The following is a 19,560-nucleotide window of genomic DNA, read 5'->3' on the forward strand; positions in this document are numbered from 1 at the left end:
CAGTCACTTACATGCTCGTGCATGTTTATTTCTAAGTCGGGGACTTCCATATTGATCCCGAATCTTGTGGAGACAACAATTTATTTTTGTTTGCTTGCTTTAAGGCATTTAAAAAAACCAAAACAAGTGTATGCATGCGTGCACGCACCTGCACGCAAGCACACATGAAGACGTTGGGACAGAGTCTGTTTTCTCCTACTGTGTGGGTCTTAAGGGTTAAACTCAGGTCATCAGCCCAGCTGCAAGCACCTTTACTTAATGAGCCAATTTTAGCCAGTGCTGCTGTGGAATTCACTTAACTTCTGGTAATCGTCCTGCCTTGGCCTTCCAGGTTCTGGGATAGTAGGCAAGTGCAGCTGTGCCCAGCCTTGACTCCAGAGCCTCTGTCTCGCCTGTGTTCTGTTCCATTTTGTTAATGACAGTGTCATTTATGCATAAATCTCATTAGCCCCTGTCATGATACTAATATGTTTTCCAGTGTTCAGGAGGGTTGGAATGTCCCTCAGCCTCTGTTCACATGAGTTCTTTGGATATTTGATTGGGGTTATGTGTCTTTAGCTACAAACAACATTAGCACGCTATTTCAACAAAAATCTCCAGTGTGCCCTTGCGTCCGACAGGGAAGTCTTGTGAGCAGCTGGCCCCTGGCGCCCTCTACTGTGAAGGAGGAGGAGAGCAGCGAGGAGGAGGCTGCCGTGGCTACTACTTCTAAGGAACACAAGCAGGAGCCCGTCCCCACTGATCTGGGGGAAGTGCGCACCCCAGAGCCCCTGGAATTCCTCAAGCGTGAATACCAGGAGGAATCCTCCCCAGAAACAAGCCTGCCCTACAAGTGGGTGGTGGAGGCCGCGAACCTCCTCATCCCTGCTGTGGAGTCCAGCCTCTCCGAAGCTCTGGACTTGATCGAGTCGGTATGTTTGTTGGTCCCAGCAGGCACACAGCGAATAGCACTTCCCTTGTGAGCCGGCCCCCTCCACCGCCGCCATCCTCCTAGCATTTATTGAATGATGGGGGCTGCACAGCTCTGAGCAGTCTTTACCCTCCAGCATGGAGTAGGGTGAAAGGGCTTCCCAGAGAGAAAGGCTGAATTGGCGTTGCATAGCCAGATCTCACTGGAGAGAAGCCCCGAAGGGCCAGGAGTAACAAGACGGTTTCGGCTGCTCAGCCAAGGCCGTATACTGTTGTGATTCATGCTCCCTGCACGGCTTTTTCTGAGGAGACAAACACACAACCTGTTTACCCCAGATAAGTGGTGCTAAGGACAGGTGAAAGGAGCAAGTGCACACAGGTCTAGCATGGCAGACTAATAAAATCCTTAGACACACTGGCAGGTCCATGGGTGACAGGAAGACTGCTGCATGACCAGAAGAATGACAGACTCATAAAGGTGCTCTCCCTGGAGCTTCCGGCCCAACACGCATGCAACCCGCAGGGCAGCATCTCCTTTTTTCACCAGCAGTTATTTACAGCTTTAGAATCCTGGGGAGGGGCCTTGTGGCTCTTGTAACTTTCCTCTAGGAGGGACCGTGTCATTTCTGAGAAAATAGCTCAACAATGACTTTGCCTGCGAGCCTGTGGGTGGAGCCACTCCTCTTGGTTGTGACCTCCAGCTTTAGGCTCCGTCAGCCAGAAGTCCTCATGTCTAACTCTTCCAAGGTGAAGATCAGGGAAAGATGCCCAGAGCCTGCTCTCTATGCCCCCCTCCGCATCTTCCCCAGACATTGTTGCAGGATAGCTTCCTACCACCAAGGTAGATGCCTTCAGTCTCCAAGACCTCTGGTCTCTGAGGTCTCTGATCCCAGCTGCCAGCTAGTTTCCACTTAGGAATAAACTGTCCCGGCTCCGGCAAGTCCCCACAGCCACAACCTGCAGCTGAGCTCGATCTACTCAGGCCACATTTCCAGGATCAAAGTGGAACCTTCTGTTTTCAGAAAGCTTTGGGTAAGGAAAGACAGAGGGCATGTGGTTCCTGTTTGTTCTTAAGAGCTTAGCGTGGGTTCCTTGATGTGCGAGTGGGAAAAGGAGCTAGTGAGATGGCCCAGTGGATAGAGGTGCTTATCACCAAGCCTGGCCATCTGAAGTCACCCCCCAGGACCCACGAGGTAGGAGAGACCTAACTCCTTACACCAACGCATGTGTAGTGAGCTGACAAACATAAAGCAGCAAACGCATGTTTTCCCAGCCGGTTGCTATAGGCACTATAAAGCCATGGATGGGCAAGCATCCTGTTCAAGTCCCACTATGGTATGTAGGATGCTGAGGAAATGAATGTAAACAGTAGCGACTAAGTGGATAAGGGAGCAGGTTTGACACCGGTCTGTCTTCTTCCTGTGTTTAAATTAAGTTCTACCGTATTAGGAAGACCTTTAACCTCCCTTTCTGGCAGGACCCCGATGCTTGGTGTGACCTCAGTAAATTTGATCTTCCTGAAGAACCGTCTGCAGAGGGCAGTGTCAACAGTAGCCCAGTGCAACTCCAGACACCGCAGCAGCAGCAACAGCACCAGCAGGCACTGTCATTCCACCAGGCTGCCACACCAGGGCCCAGTGTGACTGAGTATCGCCTTGATGGCCACACTATTTCAGACCTGAGCCGGAGCAGCCGGGGAGAGCTGATCCCCATTTCCCCAAGCACTGAGTTTGGGGGCTCAGGCATTGGCACACCGCCCTCAGTGCTCAAGCGACAGAAGAAACGGCGCGTGGCCCTGTCGCCTGTCACAGAGAACAGTGCCAGCTTGTCCTTCCTGGACTCCTGTAATAGCCTTACCCCGAAGAGCACACCTGTCAAAACCCTTCCCTTCTCTCCTTCCCAGGTGTGTGGGCACCTCTGCCTACCTTGGCTTCCATACATAAACACATTGTGCCCGGTGAGGGCCTGGCGCAGGTACACACTAGATAATCAGTATTCGGTGGTTCTCTCCCTGTGCTCGGTTCTTGGGAACCAGTGGTGAGCAAAACCAGAGCTGGCCCTCCCCTTATGGAGCTAACACTCTGGTCTTCAGATCCAGATGGGTGATCACATAAAAAGGAAGAGGCTATGGGGCTGAAAGGGGGGCTGGCTAAGGTCGTTAAGTCATTCGTGGAAGCAACTGAAGGAAGGACAGCCTTATTTGGGCTTCAGGTCTAGGGTATAGTCCACCAAGGCTAGGAATTCGTGGTAGTCGGAGTTGAAAGCAGCTAGTCATACTACAGCCGGCCAAGAGGCAGAATGATGTCCCATTCGGCTTCCTTTTCCCTTGTCGGTCAGTCTAAGAACCCAGCCTGTGGACGGGCACTTCCCATATTCAGGTGGGTAATCCCACCTCATTTAACTGAACCTAGAAAAATACTTGGCAGACAGGCTGAGGCTTTTTCCCACAGTGACTGTGTAAACCATCAAGTTGATAACTAGGGATCCAGAACTTGTAGGGGTGGAGCTTCCATTGAGAAAGCTGAAAGGCCTCCCTGGATGCTAACAGACAGAAGGGCTGAGTCATGTTTGTTGAAAGAAGTCTTTGCTGGTGCCCTACAGGTTAGGACAAGACCTCAACCTTCCTGAACAAGCAGTCATAGGGAAGGGGGGGGTCTAAGGAGCTGTCCCTCCTCCCTGCAAAGGCCTCATGGACGCTTACAAAGGTCGCCTTGTCACATGTCTTCTCTCTTCCCTGGCAGTTTCTGAACTTCTGGAACAAACAGGATACCCTGGAGTTGGAGAGCCCCTCCCTGACGTCCACTCCGGTGTGCAGCCAAAAGGTGGTAGTCACCACACCCTTGCACAGGGATAAGACGCCCCTGCACCAGAAGTATCCATCGTGAGTCCCACAAGGCCACCTGTCCACCCTGGAGGATGGGGAGGTGCTCTGGTCGGGTGGGGGGTGGCTGCCACACCCCTGCCCTTGTCTAAAGAGCCTGGTCTTAAACATCTTTGTCCCTCACTTGTCTTTTAACTTGATGATCTCAGAAATGTCAACTGTCACAAAAATCCAGATCTTTCCCTCCGTCGATAAGCATCAAGTGTGGATCAGATGTGTTTGAACCATAAGGTGCCCCTGGGCGCTGTCTGACTCTGGAGCCTAGAGCTCAGCAGTGTGTCTGTCCTCAGCCTGCTGTGAGGAGGGTTGTCCAAGGGCGTCCACTTCCTCTGGTGGCGAATGGAGTTCTGGGTCCATGAGGGTGCTGTCATTGCTCCTGTTCGTTGGTTTTCAGTGAAGCATTGCAGTCTGTCCAAGGAACCATTTCAGGGATTGTACAACGTATCGAGATGCCTTCAGAAACAAGTTACTAATCCATTGCTCAGTCTGAAATGATAGGCCTTGCGAGAAGTTCTTACATTCAAACGAGAATCCTTTAAATAGGGACACTGAACCACAGAACAGCCTGGTCTTCACAGTCGCAGATGACTAGAGGCCGGTGCTGTCAGTAGTAAGAAGTGGGTCCTTTAAAGGATCTACTAAGACGGGACAGAGCAGGGTGGGCTTGGTGGTGCATGCCTGTGGAACAATTGGACCTCTGAGTTCAAGGGCAGCTTGGTCTTCAGAGCACGTTTCAGGCCTACCAAAGCTGCACAGTGAGCCCCCATCTCAACAAGGGATAGCGCTCATCTGGTGTAGCCAGTGAGAAAGAGTGTCCTTCTGGGCCTGTGAGTCACGTACGGGCTGTTTCCTCTAGTTTTTCCGAGTCGTACTCACGTGGGCCAAGGTGGTTTCCTCACCTGACTGCACAGGATAGTATGGCGCTGAGAGTACTTTGAAGGGCCTGCTGTGCTGACAATGTCACCGTGACAGCTAGCCCTTCCTCTCAGGCACTGCCTGTGTCAGCACTCGGCAGCTAGTTGCCCAGTGTTGGATGGACCCTTTCTCTCTTCGGCTCACGTGTCTGCTGGGCTCGACCTGGGGGCCCCTCTCTGTTCTGTGGCTAGGATAACTGGAATAGCCATAGACTCCCCCCTCTTTTGGGGGATCACTTTCCCCAGTTCCCCGATGTCCCCAGTACCCCTGTTCAGCCATCTCTTCTACTGCCGAGAGGGAATATCTAGTTCTTGTTGCATTTTGTCCAGAGGTAGAAGAAGACTTTGACTTGTATCTTTAAATGCAGAAAGGGACCAAGGGAGGAACCACCAAAGCTTGAAGGTAGAAGCATGCCCTTGTGCATAGTTGTGGCTCTTGAGCTGGGAAGGGGTAGAGTGAGAACACGGGGGAACGTGGCAAATGGGTTCTCACCACGTTTCTGTCTCCACCGTGATGATTGAGGGGACTTGTGGAGATAGATCATGACCTCACGACACGTTCTGTAGAGAGGGCATACAGGGAGGGTGTAGTCTTTTCAGGCCTGCCTGTTTCTGGGACGTCCCACATACGTACTTTGATGGGGCAACACTCTCCAGTATTGTCCTGGCCTCCTCCCCCCTCTTCCTGTCCTTTCTTTGAGGACAGCTGCTGCTCTGGGCCCCTGACCTAGACTTTTGCAGGCAGGTAGGCAGGCAGGCAGGCAGGCAGGCAGGCACCATTGGACCACTGTGGTAGGGGAAGGTATCTGTGGGGAAGCGGTGGGCATGACCTGGAAAGTGAATCTGCTCTTCTTTGCTGAGCTGCTGCCTCTGGCCTGTAGCAGGTTTGTAACCCCAGATCAGAAGTATTCCATGGACAACACTCCCCACACACCAACCCCGTTCAAGAATGCTCTGGAGAAATATGGACCACTGAAACCCCTGGTATGTGGCATGGATGCTGTGAGTCTCTGGGCTGGGTTTATCTAACATGGGATGACGAACCCTTTTTTCTCTGGGGTCTCTATATTCTAGCAAAGTACAGTTTCCACTTGTCACCTCATCTACATGCCCTGAGTCCCCTCAGCGCACCGGGCAGATACTGGCTGGCTGATGAGGTAGTGGTGACTTGGATGGGGGATGTGGATATTAAAACGCATGCTATCTAAAAAACGGAAGAGTTTACTGTAAAGGAAAGGGTTGAGAGGTGCTGGCCACACGCCTATAATACCAGTACCTGGCTGGTGGAGGAGGCAGGCAGATCAAAAGTTCGAGGTCGTCCTCTGCTGCCTAGCAAGTTTGAGGCTAGCCTAACTGGCACGAGACCCTATTTTTAAGAAAAAGCTGGAAGCCAGGTATGGTGGTCTTCTAATCCAGCACGTGGGTTCCTGGGGCAAGCGGATGGAGAGCCAGTCTTCACAACATGGGGAGGAAGGAAGGGAGCTCCTGAGCAACGGAAATGGACACCCTTGTGTCCCAGTTAGTGTGGAGCAAAGACAGAAGGAGCGTGGCTTTCGGGGCTGTAGGTTCTTTAGTTTTTGAGGTAACTTGTCTACAAAGCCCAGTGTCTTAGGTTTCTGTTGCTTTGGTAAAAAACATTGTGACCAAAAGCAACCTAAGAAAGATAGGGTTTATTACAACTTACAGTTAAAGTCCATCACTGAGGGAACTCAGGGAAGGAACCTGGAGGAGGGAACTGATGCAGAGGCCATGGAGGAGTTGTCTTCTTATACACTCCTGGACCACCTGCCCAAGAGGGAGGGGCACAGCCCACCCTTGGCCCTCCCACATCAATCTCTAATGGAGAAAATACCTGCACAGATTTGCCTATAGCCCAGTCTCACTGGGTGTCTCATTTCTCAGTTGAGGGTCCCTCTTCTCAGATGACTCTAGTTTGTATCAAGTTAATGGAGATCTAACCAGCACACTCAGATCACCCCTGAACTTGCCTGGGGCCAATTCCTCCACCTTGGCCTCTTGGGTGCTTAGGTCATAGAAGGTGGTGCTGTCTAAAATTCCTGGGTTCAAGGGGTGCTTCTACCTCCACACATGAGAGCTGGGACTTGGTGGAAGACTGGGCTCACGAATCTGAGCTCTAATGACTGCTATGGTTTGGGTCGGGCCCTCGGTGTGAGCCTGAGTTTCAACTCTGGACATGGTAATTGCTACACAGCATTATGGGGGTGCAGAGCTGAACCCATAGGCCTTCGGGGTTAATGTCTTCGTCCGTTTGTCCAAGGCAGGACAGTTCATGGTTATGAGCAGTGCACATGAGGTCATCGTCCTGGCGTGAGCTCTCTGCTTGCCTGTACTGCTTACCTCTTAGACGTACACGTCCTGCAGTCTAAGTGGCCCTCCCATGCTCACCCTCGCCTCTGCCCACAGCCCCAAACCCCACACCTGGAAGAGGACTTGAAGGAGGTGCTTCGTTCCGAGGCTGGCATTGAGCTCATCATTGAGGATGACATGAGACCCGAGAAACAGAAGAGAAAGCCTGGGGTGAGTGGCTGTGGGCTTGACCCTCAGCTCTGCCTGGGCAGTTCACATAGAAAGCCAGACCTGAGGGCTGGAGGACCCATAAGTGCCTTACGTGACTGCTCCTTCCAGAGAGGGCCCTGGCTTCTCACCTGGGTCCTTCCGTACTGTGAATGATGCAGCCTTTCTTCCAGCGTTGTGACTGGGCGTCCTGACATGAGCTTGGTTGTCTGTGGTGGGTGCAGTAGTGGTTAGGTGAGACTCTCGGTGCTCAGTGGACAGAGAATGGCATACAGCACACTTTATTTCATGGCTGGCTGAATCCATGTGGGAGGAAAGGCAGTAGACAGGACAGATCCCAAGGGTTCCTTTCAGGAGCGAGGGCCTCCCTCGGCCATGAAAATAGCACAGGGTGTCATTGAGTGAGGTGTGATTCACAGGCTGCTGGGTGGTGGGGGAGGCCCCAGACTCAGGGTGAGCTTCTTTCCTTACACTGTCTCTAGCCACAGGTGGCACTTGAACTCTCTCCTTGTTTCTTTACCTCTTTTTTCTAGACTGCTCTAAGGATAGACAGTGAGGCTGGGGAGATCCCCAGTGTCTGGCAGGGTAAAGTTCATCTGGGTCAGGATCTAGTGTGGCCAAGGGCTCCTGGTCTTCCCCTATCCCTGGAGCAAGAGCTGCTAGCTAGGCCTTGAAAGTTCCACTCTTAATTCACTGAGGCGCTGGCCATGGGGACCTGATGGCTGACGCTGACCGTCCGTTTTCTTCCTAACCCTCAGCTCCGGCGAAGCCCTATCAAGAAGGTTCGGAAGTCTCTGGCTCTTGACATTGTGGATGAGGATGGGAAGATGATGTCATCGACCTCGCCCAAGACTCTGTCCTTGGTAAGGGGCTGACAGCACCTGCTTCAGATCTTCAGGAACCTTCTGTCTTTGGAGCTGTCTGGTCATGGAGAGGACACTTTAGTTGGAGTGGGTTCTTGTTCTCCAGCTGGGCTCAGTGTTGGCACTAAGCCTGATTTCTTTCCTAGGTTTTATTTGGCAGTAGTTTTATTGATAGAATGCTATGGGCCCCCAGCACCACTCTTCTCACTAAGGGTCACCCATCTGTGCCCCCAAGCACAGCCTGCGGTTGAGGCATAACCCCAAGTGGCTACTGTCTGTCTGGTCTGTGGGCCAGCCTTGTTCTTCCAGGTACAGAGTCACTGCCGTTAAGAGTCCAGATGCTGTGGGGGACACTGGTCCCTTGCAGCTGATGGGAGGTGACCTGGCTTGACTGAACCGATGACGTGGCCGGACTGTGATATGGTTATGGGGAGGTTTTATGAGATAGAGAGCAGCCCTGAGAGGCATCTGGAGTCCAGAGCAGAGAAAGCAGACTGAGCATGGACAGCAGACTAGACATGGCCAGGGCCTCTAGCTCTGTGAGTGTGGGGAGAATGGCAGCTGAAGAGAACAGAGAAACCATGGTGAGGGTATCAGGGCTCTAAGGAGGAGAAGCTGCTAGGAGGGAGCTGGAGGAGTTTAGGGGAGGGGGAGATAAGGACTGGGTGGGCTTTGGAATGTGTGACAGGTACTTGAGATGCTGAGGGAGCCTGGAGGCCATCATAGACTGATAGGTACGGTGCCTATCTGTCCCTTCTGCCAGAGGGACGGAAAAAGACTCCTTTTGGTAGAGTGGAACCGGCTTCACAAGTTCCTAAGGAATGCCGGGCTCTTACCTAACTGCCAGGAATCCTTCTGTAGACCAGGTTGAGCTGTCTTGGAGTTTGGGGGATTGGAGTTTCTTTTGGACCTGGCACCAATAGAGAAGCTGTGAGGAGGGGGTGGGGAACATTATCAAAGGACATGAACTGCTAAAGAGATCTTACAAGTAAGGCTGTGTCCCGTGTCCTTCTAGAAAAGCTTTTGTCCCGGGAAGCCTCAGACATTTTTGGCTACCTCTACTCGAAGTTTTTTTTTTTAAAGCAGTACTGGGGGTTGAGCCCAGGGCCTCACCCTCTCACTCTGGGTGTGAGCTCTGCTGTGGAGATGGGTGTGGGAAGTAATTAGCCTGTGCCCCAGCCCCAAGTGGGACATTAGGAAGGGAGCACTGAGCAGAGCAGGGAGCGCCTTCTGGGTCCATGTCCTCCCCCACTTGATGCTTACGGGATTTCTAGACCAGGAAGCCTGATCCTCCGGCATAGGAGCTGGCATCGCTGGGCTCTGAAATGAACAGTTCAGATACTCCCTTAATCCTTTAAGCAAGAAGATTAAGGGAGCTCATCTAAACTTCCATGTCGGAAAGGGAACTGAGGCTTAGAGAGGTACATCCTGCTCCGGATGGCGGCAGCCCGGGGTGGTGTCAGGGTGTGTTGGTTTGTTGTGTTTTCCTCTCCTTGCAAAGATCTCCGACAAAGTGGTGACTATCTCGGTTTTGATTCCAGCCAACCAGTGTCCCATCCAGCTCCTCTGGCTTCATCTTGCCGGGTATCAAGGAGGATAACAGCCTGCTCAACCAGGGCTTCCTACAGGCCAAACCCGAGAAGGTGGTGGCCACCCAGAAGCCCCGGAGCCACATTCCAGCCCCTGCTCCTGTGAGTGCAGTAGATAGGTCCTTCTGCCCATCCTTTCACCCCCAGGGCCTGCTTTCTGCTGAGTTCCCGGCTGCTTGGCTGATTGACTTAAACAGTTACCATAGCGCAGATGCAACTTCCTACAGGAAGCCATTCCTGACCTCACTGGAGAGATGCCCCCAGCCTCATTTCCTTCCTGAGGCCCAGACTTACTGTCACTAGGTCATTATCTGTGTTAGGTTTGCTTATTGCTCTGTTCCTGACAGCTGGCCTGGGCCGCGCATCCCAGTGTCCTCGTCTGCTCGGCTGACTCCTCGAGATCCCCCACCACCTCCTTTCCTGTCCCGGCCTCCTGCTCTCTTTGCCTTACTGTTAAAAGCCCAAAGATGAAGCATGGCTTCCCCAGGTCCCCCAAGAAAATGGAGGAAGCACAGGCTGGCTTCCAGCGTCGAGAGGGAGGGGTCTAGAAATGCACCCCCTCTTATAGTCAGGACCACTAGGTTTGTACAGAGCTAACCCCCTCACCTCCTTTCAGATGACCCGTGCCTGGAAGACGGTGGCCTGTGGGGGCACTAAAGACCAGCTCTTCATGCAAGAGAAGGCCCGGCAGCTCCTGGGCCGTCTGAAGTCCAGCCACACATCTCGGACCCTCATTCTGTCCTGAGGGGCTTGCAGGGAACAAGCCAGCTCTCATGTTTACAGGGGTAGGGTGTGGGGTAAGGTGTGCGTTGAAGTCACATTAAATGACCAGCTTCAGGAAGTCTTCTGCCAGCCCCTCAGTCTGCTCAGGTGGCAGAAGTCACATGGTACATCTCTTCCCCCGGTCTAGCCTTTGTGAAGTTCCTGGTGGTGCTAATAGAACAAAGTCCCACTCCTGGGCCTGCCTGCCCTCCGCCCAGTGCCACAAGGAGCCCTATTAGGTTCTCCCAGGCTCTCATCCAGACTCCTGCTTAGGATGGGGGTGTGGCGAGGGGTGCTCCTTCCCTCGTTTGTTGGTACACTGTCTCCACAATAAAATACCGTTCTCCCTATGCAGCCCCGACTCTGCCCTCTGAGTCTTGAAGTGCCTTGAAGGCCCTCTCCTGACACGTAGGCCTGTAGACCTCTGTTCTTGGGTACAGCTTTACCCAGTGAGCATCTCTGCAAAGCTCCCAAGAGCTCTGAGTGGATGAAGATGGGTTCTGAGAACCTGTTAGAACGGTGTATTCACCTTTGCCCTGATGCCTCAGGGCCATGGCTTGGGGCATGGGTGGTTCTTATGGCTTCCACGGAGCAGCTGCTGCCTTAAGCCGAGCCTGCCATAGGTAAGACCATTAATATAGGTAGAGGGATGGATGGCAGGCCTTTCGACTCTGGCCAATGTGTGGAAGGCTGCCCAGCTCCTGGATCTTTTATCCTGAATTGGTGGCAGCCATGGCCTGGGCTGTCACCTCCCTTGGAGTCAGTGGGTAGAGCGTGGTCCATAGTTCAGTCAGTTAAGAGCTTGACTAGGGAGATGCTGAGCCTAATGTCTACGTTAGGAAGTGTTGTTTTCTGTAGCCTGCCTGGGTGTCCCTGGGTTGGGAGTTAGATGGACCTATGGGAGGTCTAGACTTAGTCCTGGTTAAAGGGAGACTTGAGGCAAATGTTCTCCAACTGGGCAAGAGATAACGTCTGAAGAAGACTGCGCTAGCACACCGGAGTCCAGGCGCTCTCCTGTAAAAGATACGGGAGCCGGGCTGTGCTCTCACACTGTGCCTACTGCAGCCTCCTTGTCTGAGCCCCATGCTCAGTGAGCAGCACCTGCCTCACCCCTGGCTCTCTAGTTCTTTTCTCAGAATGGCTAAGGCGACTAGCAGCCACGCGTGTGTGCGGTCTGTGCTTGAGAAGGCATGGTGGAGGACAGGCTGTCAAGCAGAGGATAAAGGCTGCTGGTGCCTACCAGGCTCTCCTACAGTCGGGGCTCTCTAAGGGGTGCCGCAGCCTGCATTTAGGGGGGCTCTTTTAACCCTGGAATTTCCTCATAGACACACGCAAATGTGTGCCTTCTTGTCAGCCAAGTTGACAATAAAGAGTAGCAAATTGTTGTGTCTGTGTAGTCTCTGTATGTAGTCTCTGGCTCTACCTTCTTCTCTGCCATAAAGGGCTGGCTGCTTTCTTGGGGAAGAGGCCTGAACTGCATTGTTTCCAAAGGTTCCTACCAAGACTCTGGAGTGTTGTGGCTGCCTGCCGCTGCCCAGAAATTCTTAGGTCTAAAGGCTTTCAAGAGGAGCCCAGTCCAAATCTGATTGTGCTGAGCTAGCCTAGGAGAGGGACCTTAGGCTGCCTACCGGGTCCCATTTCCTATCTCTGGTCTGGCTCTCAAGAGCTACCTATTCCAGAAGGAGCCCACTGGGGAGAGGGCGACCTGTTACCACTCACTTATGACATAGGTGATTCAACTGTGGTGAGCCTTACATCCTTCATCAGTTGGGCTTCCTAAGCTATTGTAATGAACTCATGCTGGGAGCAGAATGGGACTACATGCGAGTAGGAAGTCTTTCTGAAGATTGGATAGGGTTGAGCTAGCAAGATCCAAGGCGAAGATGGGAAACTGAGGCTGGGACACGGAGGATTCGAGCTGACAGTCAGGCTTGGGAGTGCCTCACCTGAAAGAACCCACACAGGACACAAACTGAGGTGGCACTGCAGCAGGCCTAGGCCACAGCTGATGGCTGGAACCTGGGTTTGTGGGTGGGACTTTGCCTGGAAGAATGGCTTGGACGGCTCAACCATTAAGGTCATTAGCATTGAGGGAAAGGCTCCTTAGTCTGAATTTGCTGAACTCAGTCCTTTTAACAAACATGAGCTGTACTCATGAACAGCTGGTGGAAACTTCCCAAACCCAGCACTGGACGGAGACAAGAGCTGGGACTTAGCCCGCACCAGGCTGTGCAGAGGCCATTAAGAGTCTTCTGAGCTTCACCTGGACTTTGTACTTGCAAATTTCTGTGACCGTGTAATGAATTCTCAAAACCTTACTGCTTCCTTACCAATTCCTATCTCACCAGGAAGAATGGCTGGTTTAAACCATCCACAAAACAGACTTAATATGACTTTTACCAGGTTATGTTTGTTTTGTCCTCTGTTTCTGTATTCCGTGTATGTCACAGGGCATTTAGCATATGTATCTAAACTCCATTATGGAAGACTTCAACTTTAGATAGAAGTAGGCCAAAGACATAGCAAGCGATAGCGTGCGTGTTTAGTGTGTGCAAAGCCCTGGGTTTGGTCCTTAGCACCAAATGTACACAAGAGTAAAAGTGCTAGGATGAATTTATTTGAGATGAAAGTAAAATTTGTTGTCGATGACCAATTTATCTCATAACCCACATCAGACTTCTTTTCCTGGCCTTATACAACTATTCTGTGTACTACGTCCCCTAGATAACCACGTCGCAGTTCTTTAAATTGTATTAAGAACCAGAGAGATGGCTCTCAGTGGTTAAAGACACGAATTCCAGCCCCAGTGGCACCTTCTAATACCTGGCATACATTCGCACACGCACAATAAAAATAAATATTAAAATTATTATTGGATATATGTTGGGGGGGTGCCCACATGGAGGTCAGAGGACATGTGGAATTGATTTTCTTCCCACCTTTATGTAGGTTCTAGAGTTTGAATTCGGGTCAGCAGGCTTCTCGATAACCCACCGAGTGAGTAATTGTGCCAAACTTCACATACCCAGAACCTTCTTTGGAGGGACAGTTTCATGGAAACAACTGAAGAGGCAAGTGTAGTGTGGAGTGTAAGTTATGGTAAAAGAAAAAAAGTTTCCTCCTAAACTGGATGTGGTGGGACACCTGTGATCCCATCAGAAACTGGAAACTTCAAAGTTTAAGGCCAACTGACATCCCACCAGCCAAATCCAGCCTGCTGCCGGTTTGTGTACAGTTTTATTGGAACACTGCCTTAGGTGTTCTCTCTGGCTGTTTTAAGGCTATAGAACCAAGTAGCTGGTTCTACCTATAGACTTCTGAACAATCAATGTCAGAGTTTCCACACCCATAAACTGTACCCCTGTTTCAGGACGGTATCATCTCTCCTTTGTAAAGCTGCAACATAGTTTCCTTAGTTAGGCCCTCCCTCTGGGTAAGTCAATGCCACTATAAATAACGCCTCACTGAATAACTGTATTCAACTCCATTTTCTGCATGTGGCTGGCTGTGCAGGGTGATGTTTTAGATGTAGAATTACTTGATCAAAGCCTGTGTGTGTTAAGCATTTTTCATAGCTACTGTTAAGTGTTCCCGGTGGAAGTTGGTTCAATTTGACATTCTCAGCTCTGTCCTAAACCCCACCTCCACCGCAGCTCTTCCCAAGCCCTTAGAAACAACCAGCAGAGCTCGGATGGTTACTTTGTAGGTTTTTATTCAGATGAGATGCGCATCCATCTGCGCATTTGAGAGCCCTCTTCCTCCTGCTAGAAGTTTGCCTTCCTGGTCCTAGTCTGAGGATCTTCTGGGCATTGGTCTCCTCCCGGTGACTCTTGGATGTCACTTTCACAAACAAGTTTTTGGGGAACAAAACTCTTAAGGACGAACATTGGGTGACAGTTGGCACCGTCAACATTCCAAATATCAGGGCTGGAAAGCCAACGGACCTGTAGTGTGTCCTCGTTCTGAGGCCGTGGGAGGCTGACTTGCAGAGGGCCTAAGGCGTCCTCTTCCTCCATGGAGCTTCTGTTGACACAGGTAGCTTCATGTTCAGCCAGCTTTCTGATGGGGACCACGTGGCAGGCGTTGTATTTACAGCTGGCCATCTTTTTGGCTTTCTTGGGGTTCTTCTTTCTGCACGACGCCAGGTGGTACTGGAATCTGCTGAGAGGAATTCGGTGGTGTGGGTTATAAGGACAAATTTCTATGGATTCTGGCTCCATGGGGGAGTTGACTTGAAGCCAGGTGTCCTGCTACCCAAAGTGTAAGTGGTACACCTCGCTAGGAAACGCCTCTTCCTAAGAAATATTGTGCTGTCTTCTGCCAGGCTTTGGCTCTTGGGACTCTGGAGTGAAATTCTTACTCTTCCAAGTTCTGTCAGCAACAGCTATGCAGAGAAAGCCATACAATGGCCACCAGAGACGTTAACTCAGGCAGATACAAGAGCCCAAAACAGTAGCTTCCAAGGAGGTGAAGTTAGCAGGTTATAATAACCCTTTGACTCGAAGGGCTAAGATACCCTGTGTTGTCAAGGGACAGAATGGGTGGTCACAATGGGCAGCTTATGACATCAGGAACAGACTGTCCACTGGGTGGGGGAGTGGCTTGAGGAAAGCTGCTATTCAAATCTGTTTATGACACGGACCTGGACACTCTCGGCCTCTGACTTCATTAGCATAATTAACCCCCTTTTTCATTTCAGTTTAAATCAGCTTACCCGTTTAGTCTTTCGAAAACATCTTTTTCACATCACGTGTTTCTTTGTTAGGAGTGGCATGGGTGGTACACTTGGAGGTTGGAGAACAACTTGTAGGAAGGACTTGGTGTTTCCAGGTGGGCTCTGGGGATCATCAAATCCAGGTTATCAGGCTTAGCAGCAAACACTTTTTTTGTTGTTGTTGTTCTTTTTTTTCGGAGCTGGGGACCGAACCCAGGGCCTTGCACTTCCTAGGCAAGCGCTCTACCACTGAGCTAAATCCCCAACCCCCAAACACTTTTACCCAATGAGTCTTCCTGCCATTCCTTCCAAGTCCTTCCTTTGTTCCTCTGCTGTCCCCCTCCCCTCTCGGAGACAAGGTCTCCTTTAGCTCAGGTTGGCCTTGACCTTGATATGACCTTGTATGCTGGGATTATGGATGTGTGCCTCCATATCCAATTTACATGGTGCTGGGGACCAAATCCAGAGCTTCATGTGTTTATGGCAAGTGATCTGGCAACTGGGCTACATCCTCAGTCCTTAGTTCCTGCTCTCTTTTCGGTTCATGTTTTTCTCTATCCATCTATCCATTCATCCATCCCTCCCTCCCTCCCTCCCTCCCTCCCTCCCTCCCTCCATCCGTCTATCCAGGCTACTAGGTCTTAGTGTAGGCAGTTCCAAACTTAAAACCCTCATGCCCCAGCTTCCTGCATGCTACAGTTTCTTACAGCGCCAGCACACCTGGCATCATTCCTCATTTTAAGTACACAGTGTTAAAGAAATATTTCTACCCCTTCCTCAATCTGTGCATTTTTCTTTTATTTATTTATTTATTTATTTATTTATTTATTTATTTATTTATTTATTTTTATATGCAAGTTTGTTGTCACACACCAGAAGAGGGCATCGGATCCCATTACAGATGGTGGTGAGCCACCATGTGCTTGCTGGGATTTGAACTCGGGACCTCTGGAAGAGCAGTCAGTGTTCCTAACCGCTGAGCCATCTCTCCGGCCCCTGTGCATTTTTCTAATTGTTTAGTAATTACAAATTGAATCATCCACGGATGATTTACCAGTGTCTTTTTAATTTTTTTTTTAATTTTGTGTGTGAGCATTTTTCCTGCATGTGTGCAAGTGCACCGTGTGTGTGCCGAGCCGGAAGAGGGCTCTGGATCTTCTGGAACTGGAGTGACAGACAGCTGTAAGCCACCACGTGGGTGCTGGGAACTGAACTCGGGTCATGTGGGAGAGCAGCAAGGGCTCAACCACTGAGACATCTCACTAGTCCTCGATTTACCAAAATTTCAAGTTACTACTTTACCCTTGCTGGATCATGTGCAGCTGTCTTTTAATCCACCAACCCTCCTCCCTCCCTCCCTTTCTTCCTTTTAGTGCTGGAGACTGAACCTAAGGTCTTACACACATCCTCAACCTCTTTGCATTTTAAACCTTGTTTTACTGCTATTGCTTTTTATGAAGCTGAGTTAGGGTTTTATAAAGATATTTTGGAGGCGTGTAACACAACTAATTTAAGCTTATTCCCAACTAGCTTACACATAGATGAGACTCAGTTTGTCGTTATTTTACTTGGCTTTGATCCCCAGCAGTGTCCCCAGATACCTGCTGTTTCTCTTGGCTCATGGTCCATCTCCTCTCATGGTGCCTTCTCTCTCCCATTGTGGTCTCTCCTCTCTCCCTCTCCTGTTTCCACCCCCCAGCCAGGTAACTCAAAACCCACCTACCTCTAATCCTTCCAGTAATTGGTTGTAGCCATTTTTATTTAACCAGTGGTTTTAAATTAAGGGACAAGGTTTTGCACAAGAAAAGCTGGTAACGATGAGAATTCACTCATAGGCCAGACCTTTGGGTTCAGAATTTAGCATTGTGGGGTTGGGGATTTAGCTCAGTGGTAGAGTGCTTGCCTAGCAAGCGCAAGGCCCTGGGTTCAGTCCTCAGCTCAAAAAAAAACAAAACAAAAAAAAAACAAAAACAAAAACAAAAAAACCCCACAAACAAACAAAAAACAAAAACAAAAACAAAAACAAAAAAACCCCACAAACAAACAAAAAACAAAACAAAACAAAAACAAAAACCAAACAAACAAAAACCCAGAATTTAGCATTGTAACACACAGCAACAGATCAAACCTCAACAGAAGACTGGAGAGATTACTCAGTACTTAAATACGTCTGTTCTTTCAGATCCAACGCCCTCATGAGAGCTCACAGTTGTCTATTACACCAGTTCTAGAGGAGCTTGGTGCCCTCTTCTGGCCTCCGTAGACTCCTGCATGCATGTGAGCTTCTCAAAGGAGGCAGGGCAGACTAGGACTTACATAAGGGATGGAAAGGGGTACTGAAGGGAGAGCTCTAACTCTGATCTAAAGGCCTCCCTGGACCTCACTGCTCTTGTCATTTTGTATCGTTGAGATTTCCTTCTGTTTCTCCTCTTGTGGGTGCCGGGAATCGAACTGGGGTCCTCTTGCTTCTAGAATCTGCACCTGCCTCTGCTATTCTGGCTTAGCTTGCTTCTTACCCCTGCTTAGGGAACCACTGTCCTTCTGATTCAAGTTCAGCTTCCTGAACTTCCTTTTGACTGACCGGCCGGCCACCGTTAGTGCCATCACACTCTAATTTCACTTCTTTTGACCTTAAAGATTTATTTTATTTATATGTGTCTCCGTGTAAGTGTATACTGTGTGTATGTGGCGCCCTCAGAGACCAGAAGCAGGTGTTGTAGGAGGTTGTCAGAGCCTGCTGTGGGTTCTCTGTATGAGCAGCAAGGGCTCTTAGCTGATGACCCTGTCTTCTAGCACCCACTTTTATTTATTAAGATTTATTTTATTAGTTTGTGTTTATGAGTGTCTTGCTTTGCTTGCATATATGTAGGTGGACCAAGTGTGCACCTGGTGCTCTCAGAGGTCAGAGAGGGTGTTGGATCTTGGAGGACTGGCGTTACAGGCAGTTGTGATCTTCTGTGTGGGTGCTGGGAATCAAACCGGGGTCCTCTCTAAGAACAACAAATGCTCTAACCACTGAGCCAACTTTCCAGCAACTTCCTCCCCCCTTATTCTTGAACAGTATTTTCTCTGACTTGCAGTGAGTTACTTCCTCTTTTCCCTTCAGCTAAATCCAGTTTTTATCGTTCTACATGGAGTTAAGGGTCCATTTCAAGTACTCACACCTTTGTGTGTGTGTGTGTGTGTGTGTGTGTGTGTGTGTGTGTGTGTGTGTGTGTGCGTGCGCGCACAAGGAGCCAGATGACTATGGTAGGCATTACCCACTGCTTACCTCCCTTGTGGAAGGATCTTTCACTGGCCTAGTGCTCGCCGGTTAGGCTAGATTGGCCAGCAAGTCTCCGCCCCCCCTCTTTTCAGTCTCTGGGATTCTAAGCGGGCACTACTGTGTCCTGTAGCCTTTTCACCTGGGCTCCAGGGACTGAAACCTCAGGTTTCCAAGGACTTGGCTCCTCAGACCTGTGAGGTCAGAACTTCACTGATGAGCTCTCTCCAAGCCTTCCTTTAACTTGATAGAAGATAGTCTATTTCCTTTTCTATGTCTTACAGAACTTTTATTGTTGGTTGTTTCCACAGCCTAACCTTTTTATTGAGTTGAGGTATTTCTCTTTCTTCTGTTATTTCTTCTTGTGCGTTTGCTACTGAGACTGAGTCCCACTGCCATACATAAGCTAGGCGCCCACCCTGCCATAGAACTTACAGCCTCGAACTTTTCTTCTCTATTGAAGTTGAGACAGAGTATTGCTAAATTATCCAGGCTGGATTTGAACTTGCTTCTGGCTCAGACTCCAGCACGCCTCAGATTAGCAGGCCTGACTGGGTGGTGATTTCCCTCTTTTATTCTTTTTCTGGTTTTGGAACACACAAATGGTCCATGAATGAAGCTGTGAGAGGTTTCTGGTTCCTCGTGAGAAAACGCCAAGCAAACCCGACAAGAAGAGTCTTGCAACCTCTGTCCCTCTATAACATGGTTGTTCTAGGAATGTGCCCCTCCCCGGGGTGAGACTAGGAGTGGATTTTACTTTGGATTACTCATCACTAACCCTGTTATTCAGAATAATGTTTTCAGGCAGGTGTTCTAGCAACGGTACAGAGCTCACACTAATGCGACCTTACCCTGGTGACTGTATAAGTCTGAACTCATGTGACCTTTGCTCATATGACCTTGCTTAATTTTCAAGAATACCCTCAGAGTATGAATTGTCAGAGTTGGCTACTGCATGAGACTTTATTCCACTTCAGTTTTAGGATCCACTCTCCCAGGTTCATGGTGCCAACAGAGCGGTAACACCCTGTACTTACTCGGTTTCTTGAACCTGGGTGTGGCTATCTTGTGTTGGTTTTGGAAAACATTCAGCCGCGCCTCGAAGGCTGCTTCTGCCTCATTCTCCCCCAC

The 19,560-nt window shown here is 50.1% G+C and overlaps 2 protein-coding genes across 3 annotated transcripts in view; one reads left to right on the forward strand and one right to left on the reverse strand.

Annotated features, from left to right (window-relative positions):
- The window catches only part of Mybl2 (MYB proto-oncogene like 2), a 28,457-nt gene extending 16,620 nt beyond the window's left edge, over positions 1 to 11,837 (forward strand). Inside the window, exons 7-14 of one of the 2 annotated variants that reach the window (XM_006235525.5) lie at positions 621 to 911; positions 2,387 to 2,812; positions 3,651 to 3,790; positions 5,586 to 5,688; positions 7,129 to 7,242; positions 7,998 to 8,102; positions 9,644 to 9,793; positions 10,308 to 10,807. In XM_006235525.5, the coding sequence (XP_006235587.1) occupies positions 621 to 911; positions 2,387 to 2,812; positions 3,651 to 3,790; positions 5,586 to 5,688; positions 7,129 to 7,242; positions 7,998 to 8,102; positions 9,644 to 9,793; positions 10,308 to 10,436 (1,458 nt within the window). In that variant the 3' untranslated portion in view covers positions 10,437 to 10,807. Of the gene's footprint in view, positions 1 to 620; positions 912 to 2,386; positions 2,813 to 3,650; positions 3,791 to 5,585; positions 5,689 to 7,128; positions 7,243 to 7,997; positions 8,103 to 9,643; positions 9,794 to 10,307 lie in introns of both variants that reach the window. The other variant, NM_001106536.1, reaches the window with a different exon arrangement.
- Positions 11,838 to 14,148: 2,311 nt separating this feature from the next.
- Gtsf1l (gametocyte specific factor 1-like) lies at positions 14,149 to 16,844 on the reverse strand. Its single transcript, NM_001399371.1, has 2 exons — positions 16,769 to 16,844; positions 14,149 to 14,970 (listed from the first exon to the last, which is right to left on the reverse strand). The coding sequence occupies exon 2, from the start codon at positions 14,671 to 14,673 to the stop codon at positions 14,218 to 14,220; it is 456 nt and encodes a 151-aa protein (NP_001386300.1). The 5' UTR covers positions 14,674 to 14,970; positions 16,769 to 16,844; the 3' UTR covers positions 14,149 to 14,217.
- Between the last annotated feature and the right edge of the window lie 2,716 nt (positions 16,845 to 19,560).

Source organism: Rattus norvegicus, chromosome 3 (assembly GCF_036323735.1).
Source record: "Rattus norvegicus strain BN/NHsdMcwi chromosome 3, GRCr8, whole genome shotgun sequence".
Taxonomy (NCBI): Eukaryota; Metazoa; Chordata; class Mammalia; order Rodentia; family Muridae; genus Rattus; species Rattus norvegicus.